Consider the following 9,711-nt stretch of genomic DNA (forward strand, 5'->3'; position numbering starts at 1 on the left):
ATGACCTTTAACGGTTACTTTGTAAAAATTGTGGCTTGTATGGAGAGTTGTCTCATTGGCACTTATAACATATTTTCTTATACTAGTATCTACTTTGAAACAATACGCACAAATATTTCACTTCTCTGTCATAGACATTCAAGAAATGTTAGTATGATTTATAAAATAATCCCATAAAAAAGCTTATATTCTGCATGTATTTGCTGTCCCAAGTCAGAAGCCTGTAGTTAAGTGGTTGTCGTTTGTTACATATTTGTTTTTCGTTCATTTTTTTTTAACAAATAATTATGCCGTTAGTTTTCTCGTTGTTTTACTTTTGTGATTTCGGGGCCTTTCAAAAAAGCTGATTATGCATTATTGGTTTTGCTTATTGTTGAAGGTCATACGGTGACCAATAGCTTTTAATTTCTGAGTCATTTGGTCTATTGGAAAGAGTTGTCTCATTGGCAATCGAACCACATCTTCTTTTTTATATTGATGGTAATTGATCAATTTAAAATTTAAGTATTAGGTAAGTCGCTTATCAAGCATTATACAAATATGGTCCCTAGAAATACTTTTCATTGTTCGTTCTTTTAAACTATGCACATTGTGTTTTATCGAGTTTAAAATGAATGATAAAAAATACCTAATATATATTTTTAACATCGAAATATTTTCAAGTGTATGTTCAAAGTCACGAACGTCGCCAGTGTATTTTTTTTGCTACATTTTAGCGGTTTTTTCCCTGTCACTAAGTGTTTGTAACATATATTTGTTTCACCACTCTTCTAGAATTGAGGAAATTTAGAGGTCAATACATGTTAATGACATTTGTGTTTCATTTGCTAACATGCATACATCATATAAGTATTTAAATAAAATGCCTTTGACAGGCAAAAAACAACACTATTCTGTTATTTATCGTTTGCATCAGTATATTTTTTTACAAAAACGATATATAAAACACGGATATTTTTAAAATCACTTTGTAAAATCTGCAATAAACAAGATATGAAATGTCAACGTACAATAAACCATTTACAATAATTCAGATTGGCAATTATGATAGAAATTTAACTATGTGCTGTGAGTTGTCGATAATAAATTGGTTTGACAATAAATTTTGGTCATTGTTATTTAGGTTGCCTGAGTGACCTTGCAGCAACGATCGGTTTCAACACTTATTTTGAAATAACCACATACAAGTGTTGTGACAGCTGTTTAAAAGGCGGAGAAATAATTGATAATTTGTTTAAACATTAGAACAGTTGTACACTATAAATTCGAAATTTTTATTTAGCCATAAAAGTGGAGTTAATTGAGAAAATTCAATTTCATACATTTATAAATTGTAAATTTGCAGGTTCGTTTGGAGCAAGCAACTTTGTACTGTCGACCAAATGTTTCCTTTTGTTTCTGTGAAAGTAAATTACAAAAGTTATCAATTAGTTTTTCCTTTTGAATTCTATTTTTTAGTTTTTTTACTATTCGATTTTATTCTTCTATTCTATTATATTCTAATACATTTATTCATGACAAATCTCTGTTCGATTTTACAACCTTCAGACTATCAACGTAATAGTCAGTACATCAATAAAATTAAGAAAGGAAATGGGGAATGTGTCAAAGCGACAACAACCCGACCATTTAGTAGACAACAGCCGAAGACCACCAATGGGTCTTCAATTTAGCGTGAAACTCCCGCACCCGGAGGAGTCCTTCAGCTGGCCCCTAAACAAATATGTATACTAGTTCAGTGATAATGAACGTCATACTAAACTATACACAAGAAACGAAAATTAAAAATCATACAAGACTAACAAAGGTCACAGGCTCCTATACCTTTAGCCAATGTAGTAGACAAAAGCACAGTAAAACTCAGTTTAAGAGAGGTCCGAGTCAAGAAGATTTTGCTCTCATTGTAAAACGTTGACAATCCTTTTTTTAAACACTTGTTGATATCAACCCACACGATAGATGATGCCTTCTTGCTGTTAACCTGACATATATTACGGCTGAAACATCATCGTTTGCAACTGCATCTTGTGTTCATGCTATTCTTTCTTCCTTTATCTTCACACTTCTATGATAAATGGTACTATGTTTATGTGATAGTTCAACTATATTTGATATGATATCCATATGACAAACATGTGAAACGAAATAGACGAAATCATCTACAAAAGCGTCTTTAGTCAGATCGGATACAAACTAACAAACTAACAAACTAACAAACTAACAAACTAACAAACGAACAAACACTACTTACACTCCGGGTACCAAATTTGTCATGTTTACAACGTGTAACAGAGTGTTTTATCTTTATGTATCTTACTTTTACTGCAATCGAATAAAGTCACTCATTATTAGGTCTCATGCGTAATACATAGTGCCGCATAACTTTTCTTTGAAATAAAATAAAAATAATTTATATAACTCGCTGCGCTTGCTGTATTTCAGAATGATATATTGATAACGCTATTACACAGGCAAATTTCATTCACATCAATTTCACGTGAATATAAATTTGTGTGAATTTCACCTCAAACGAGCTTATACATGAATCTCAATTGAAATCAGTTTTTGTGAGTTTCACATGAATCTCATGTTTAACGCATATGAATTTCACATGAAAATTACACGAATTTTGTTCACGTGAAATTCACATGAATTTTAAAAATAACCTTATTCAAACAACATCTAAATTTCATCTTTAAGTAAAATCATGAAAAATACCATTTTTTTTTTAAGTTCACGTAAAATTCATGTGAAATTTTTCATGTGAGAATCATGTGAATCTCAATTCACGTGAAATTCACATGAAAATTTTCACGTGAGTTTCATGTATAAGCTCGTTTGAAGTGAATCCCACGTGAAATTTTTCACGTGAATTTCATGTGAGATTCATGTCAAATTCATGTGAGCAAATTTTGCCTGTGTAGTTACAGTGTTGTTGCACTGTATGTTTGACATTCATAATATTGTTTAACATGCAATTAGTTTTATATTTTTCAAGTGATTCTATTGAATTGATATCACGTTTAAAATTCAATAATCTTAATTATTGGAATTTTTTTCCAAAGTTTCATTACAAACGAATCAACACAATTAAAAAGAAATCGTCAATATACATAGAAATCAGAGCTAATTAAAACAGATAAATAGTTTGATCAGATTTCATAATCATATACTCAGTAAATATTTTGTCTATATTTTTATCTATTGAAAATGGACGTAATTAAAAGTGTGCAAACTAGCAGTTAGCTGAAATCAGCACACAACTAAAAGATATTTGAAATCATCGATTCCATACAGACATATTATTCAATACGCTCCTATCAATGAATACATTAGATTGGAGGTGGGGATTTTTTATATTCTATTGAGAATTTTCATTATTAAAAACTTACGTTAAGCAATGGCTTTGAACATTACAGCAGAAGTAGCATCTAGTTCAACTATGTTGATTTACCCTTATACAACAATAATAGCACAAACAACATACAAAAACTAAACACTAGCTTAAACTTTATAATCTATTGATTAAAGACAGAATCAGAATACCTTCCAGTACGTCAATATCGGCCGCCTTAACTCTTAAACTTCTTTCCAATAGTACCGTTATAAATAATTTAACAACTTATACTTCGCTACAATGAACCTGAAATAACTTTCAGCAAATTAATAATACCAAACGAAATCTTACGAGTCTTGCAGGTATGTTTTCACATAATTTTGTTTATAAACCCTACATATATGTGTGTGTATTTTGCTCGATTACTTTAAAGTTTTCAAAGTTTTATGTCCCCGCAAATAAATCGAAATGCATATTATGACGACTTGGCCTATCAAAACGTTTAAATTAACACATAATCTTCCTTTTAATAATCATCCATCACCTTTACACATAAAACTAAGGTAAATGATTATCTGAAATATTCACCAGATAACAACGAGAGAACACATACGGCACAACAAGCTATAAAATGGTCTGACATGACAAAAATGTACAGCAATTTAAACAAAATAACTTGCTGACTGATTTGTTTATAAAAAAATAAATGAACGACAAGAGTGATGAACAGCAACCAACTACATCCGCTAAATTGCCGAATTAGGAAAAGCACTTTAAGAATGTGGCAGGTAAAGCATCTGAGCACGCGTTGAACTATCCGCTAACCTCATACATATAGAATAATGACAGTTTTGTTTGTGAAACTTGTTTTTATCAGCAATAGTGTCAAGCGATTCCGAAAGGGCTAGATAATATTCGAACTGATGAAGTCAGTTTTAAAAAAAATGTCATTTATCTTTTCATCAAAAATATGTCTTTACTGGGTTGTTTTCTTTGTTTAAAAAAAATGAAATTAAGGTAGCACACCACAGTTAGTTGTGTAGTTTCCCATTTTGGCCCCTGTGATTTTTTTTCAAATATGGGAGCAGTGGGCAAAAAATATTTTTTTGGATAAATGAAGATTAAAATAGCCTTCAAATTTGGTTTAGAGGGACATCAAGATAATGAAATGTTTGGAATATGGGCTGTTTTCTGAATGACAGTCAATAATTTTATATCCATACCAACAGATAAATTAGCAAAATAATTTAAAAATGGTAGACAAGAGACTAGATTGAAACATTTTAACGGAACAACGCAACGCTTTTATTCTTTTAACTTAGCAAGTGAAAAATGATCGACATATAGACCCTGTTTTTCAAAGATTTCGAATCGAGAAATTACACTAAATCACCACACGTTGGTTTCTTCACTGAAATACTTCTTGTATAAAGAACTAAAAACTATTAGTTTCATGTAATATTTGGAAAAGTTTCCATCAGGAATAATTAACTTGTTCATTGCATAATTTACAATTGGAAACATGTATTGTTCGCAATGATTTCAAATGTTAATGGGGATGTGTCAGGCAGGCTTTAATTAAGTTGTTTTTCTTTTTTATCATTTGTTCATTTGTTTTCATTTAACTATCACAATTACTTCCTATTTCAAATTAAAATATCTCAACATGATATCAACAGATTTGTTGGCAATTAGTGTATAGTTAATCGTTAAATATAATGTTTTCTTGTTGCACAGTTTGCATATTGTTGTTGTATAACCTACAGATTCGTACAGGCCGACATACTAATAATTAGAAAAATCTAACTCATATGAAAGATGATACTCTTATTTTGATTACCTTCCCCCTTTAAGGAATTATATTTGAATAAATAAGATTCTTTGAATTAACTGTTTAATAGTAAATATGACATCTTCCCAGAAATAAAATTACATGGTATAGAATAGGAAGTTCATGAACTCGATTGCGTTTAAAGTTTGCTTCTGTAAATTGTAAAGTCATTTAATGATTTTAAAGGCTAAACTTACGGAATAATTAATCAATATACAATGTTAAATGTATTATTTTAACAAAGTTAATCAAAATTAAAATCTTCATTAACCAGGTTATATGTGAATTTGGTATATTACAGGTATTATTAAAGTTCTGCAACTAATTTAGAAACTAGTCAAAAAAAACAAAAATGTTTTTCGAAATATATTCAAGTCTATGTTCAAAGTCACAAACGTCGCCAGTGTATTTTTTTGCTATATTTTAGCGATTTTTTTCTCTGTCATTAAGAGTTTTTAATACTTGTAACAGATACTTGTTTCAAGCAAATGTAGAGGTCAATACATGTTAATGACATTTGTGTTTCATTTGTTAACATGCATACATCATATAAGTATTTATATTAAATGCAATTAAAAGGCAAACGACTACATTATTCTCTTATTTATTTGCATCAGTATATTATTAAGAATTACATTTATAACGTTAAAAAACCATATTTAAAAACATAGATATTTTTACAATCACCCTGTAAAATCTGCAATTAACGAGATATGAAATGTCAAAGTACAATTTACCCTTTACAATAATTTAGATTGGCAATTATGATATAAATTTAACTATGTGCTGTGAGTTGGCGACAATAAATTGGTTTGAAAATAAATTATGGTCATTGTTTATTTAGGGTTGTCTCACCTAGTTATTTTACACATAAATTGAAATTGTTTCACGAAATATTTCCATATGGACACATCATAATCTTAGTTCTTACATTATGGATATCAGTTCTCTTTCGGTTATGATTGCAGCATTGCTGCATTTAGGTAGTTTAGATTTAACGGTAAGTACTTACTTATAACTGCAAGGTACTGGTTAGACACAAGGTAAAACATGGCATGTATAGTCTTTCTAATCATATTACATTTTTTAATGCCATTTTTGCTGAGGTGTAGTAGTATATGCATCTTTTTAATTTCGTGCGCCTCAAGCGGCTTTTTTTTTATTAACTTTCAACAGGTACGCTCAACTTTAAATCTAAACTTTAGTAACATAAACACGTGAAGAACTATATTACCAAACAAGAAAAAATATAGGGAAAAATATAAACCAGATAATAGAAGGCAATAAGAACGGCGAAGAATGACAAATGACATCTGAAATATAAATATATGTTTTCTTTACTATCTCGAATCATTGAAATATAAGGGTTTGGTGTTTAGATATGAACTCTATATCAAGTATAAAATATTAGTTAGGCAAGATAATTGTCATTTTCAAGATTTAAGAGAAGAAAAAAAAATAGCGTTTGCAATCGGTTCAAACCAAAGTTTTTTTTTATATCTTTTACACATATTATTCGATTCTCTACTTTTTTTCATTGGAAATCCGAAATTTAAAAAAATACTGTTCTGGATGTACCTACATCATAAACACGCAAAGATCTGTATAATCAAAATGAAATAAAAATGATGGTCAAAATTATCAATGATAAAATATACATGGAGGAGTCGGTCCGTTGTTTCTTAATAATTTATAATTTTATCAAATGATGATTTAAAGATGCTCCCTCTTTATGTTTTTTCAATTTATGTCAGATATTCGGAATCATCTGTTTTGACCATGTGTTGCCATAAGAAATGCTAACCCCTACTTTACTTTTTATTGTTTTATAACACTTGTTTCTCAAGCCAATTTTTGAAAATCTTATAAAATCCATGACATTTTTTTCATAGTTTTTGAGCGAAAAAAAGATACCAATGTTAAACGATAAAACGATCTGAATGGCATCATTTACCCCCACATTTTCAATGGCTTATATGGCCATATCAAGGGCACGGACATTTTCTTAATGTCTGGTTTTTTTTCCCAAGCCGATATTAACAACTTAATATTTTCAGGAAAACCCAACAGTCACAAGAGAGATGGGACGTATCAGCTTCCAGTTATTATCCTTTGTAAGAATGCACGATGACTATGTCGGAAAAACTGTGTTCTCTGGGCGAATGATAGTACCAGATGATTCCAAGTTCAAGTCGGATTTTGATATCATTGTTACCAAACGTAAGCAATACTTTATTTTGTTGATTGCTTTTAAGTAGATTTAGTTTATTTACATTGATAATGTCATGCGTTAATATTGATTGAAATTTTCATTTCCTTTTTTTTTTTTTTTTTTTTTTTTTACTACTTTTGAAATGGTTAACGCATTTCAAGTGAAAAATAACGGTAAATAATATCCAAAATAAAAACAAATGATCAGTTGATTTTCGTTTTTGAATTGTTTCGAAAATTGTTGTTCCGTGTCAATTATATCTATCTATGTCATAGCCAGTTAACTCATTACTGCAGGCCATATTGTCCCCTGTACTTATTCAGATCTTTGTCTTTCGGTCACTTTTGAAAATTGCCTCGTTTTGTAAGCATACCACATACTTTATAGTACCATTTTTGATATAGGTTTAACCTTTGTTTTTTTTTAAAGAAAATGTTTGATCAATGTACTTATAATTGTCACCACATAAACTTGACTGACAGAATGTAACTATATAATGGAATGTTACTGGAATGGAATGCTCCGAGTAAATCTATGATCGCGCAAACTAATTTCTCAATATCAAAGCTGATGACAAATTGATAGAAATAGCAGTGATGGATGTTGATTTACGTAAATTGCTATAATCGTTCATATTTATTCTAAAAATGATCGGAATAAGTCATATGTGCATGTACTAAATATCATACGATTGTGTGATATATTCATTTTGTATAACACATGAACTTTTTTAAACGCAATTTTAGCAAAGAATGACGTTTTGAAGTATAAGGTAACATTATCTACAGAAATATTTTTTAATGCATTACAGTTTCTGGTGCAGAAGAAATTTCTCTGACTTTGGAAGTTCCAGATGATGAAATGCCTGTAATAATCAAAACCCGAATAACATCAGCATCGGAAAAGTCGGAATTGGTCTTTGTTATATATACTTTCTCTAAAATGAACATCCAAACAACCTTCGATATCAATAATTGTAAGTACGCAATTTGGCACAAAAAGTCAATTAGTAATGTGCAGTACGTAGCAAAAATGTCAGGTTGTGGAGAAAAAGGCTATTACAGTGGAGAAAAAGGGTATTACAGTGTTGATTTAATTACCCGAGATTCAACAGCTGTGCATAAAAACAGGGATTTTTATTTCAATCAAACCATTCGTTACAGGGCAGGCAAACCAGACATTATTTCCTGCCATATAAACAGTTTGGCTATGAAAACCGACGGGATCCATATAAACAAACTACAATTCGATATTTCGTCTGTGACAGTTCATAATCTTGTTGGAACTGTACTCTTAAGACATAACATAATATAATAATTCTTTAAAATGAAGAACAACTATCATCGTTTTTCTAATTCATTTATTCGTTTTTATAGCTGGTATTTAAACTGTGTAGATGATTTGATATTTGTATATATTTCTGATACACAAAATAAAATTACAGTATTGACATATTTGTTTCTGAATTGATACTGTTCTCACGTGATTCCCTTTTTTAACTACGAAAAACATAACTTAAAGTTATCTATTAGATAAACTAAAATTAATTATCAGCATAACTATACCTTCTACACCATTGTATTGGTATATAAATATAGGAAGATGTGGTATGAGTGCCAATGAGACAACTCTCCATCCAAGTCACAATTATATAAGTAAACCAATATAGGTCAAAGAATGGTCTTCAACACGGAGCCTTGGCTCAAACCGAATAGAAAGCTATAAAGGACCTCCCAAAATTACTAGTGTAAAACCATGTAACAATAGTTAAATTGCAATTGAAACGTTACCCTTGGGCAAGTTCATATTACATGGAATTCATTAGAAGGAGTGTTCATGTTTTTATATAGATCTAAACGTTGATTTCCCTGTTTGAATCATTGTAATTGTGTGCTTTCTACACATTGTCTTGAGAGTTGACTCATTGGCAATCTTATTTCTCCTTAACAAATGTATGAGATTGCAGAGAATGAATGAAATTGACACTGCATACGTTTAATGGCCACCACCGCTAACTGTGTTCACCGGTAACACTTGTCACAATCATGGATCTTTATATAATATCAGAACAAAAAATGTGTAAGCATGACGCGCGTTTCCTCTACAAAAGAAACATCAGTGACGCTCAAGAATAAAAAAAGTCATGAACTTCAAAAACTGTGCGAAGTTACAGAGCATTCTATCGCGATTTTTTCGGGATACTAAAGGTTTTGCCGAATACAATTAATGTAATTTATTCCTGGGTTAAAAATCCTCAGTATTTCGTAAAGATTTTGTTAACGATTGATTAATAAATAATACGATGTCTGGCGACCCAGTAGGTGCATATAA

The 9,711-nt window shown here is 30.3% G+C and overlaps 1 protein-coding gene across 1 annotated transcript; it reads left to right on the forward strand.

Moving 5' to 3' along the window:
- The first annotated feature begins 6,018 nt into the window (after window positions 1-6,018).
- Window positions 6,019-8,832, forward strand: LOC143078414 (uncharacterized). The gene is made up of 3 exons (XM_076253286.1): window positions 6,019-6,168; window positions 7,226-7,388; window positions 8,192-8,832. Exons 1-3 carry the CDS (start codon window positions 6,103-6,105, stop codon window positions 8,692-8,694), a joined length of 732 nt encoding a protein of 243 aa, XP_076109401.1. The 5' UTR covers window positions 6,019-6,102; the 3' UTR covers window positions 8,695-8,832.
- Window positions 8,833-9,711: the final 879 nt, after the last annotated feature.

Source organism: Mytilus galloprovincialis, chromosome 6, assembly GCF_965363235.1.
Source record: "Mytilus galloprovincialis chromosome 6, xbMytGall1.hap1.1, whole genome shotgun sequence".
Classification (NCBI taxonomy): domain Eukaryota; kingdom Metazoa; phylum Mollusca; class Bivalvia; order Mytilida; family Mytilidae; genus Mytilus; species Mytilus galloprovincialis.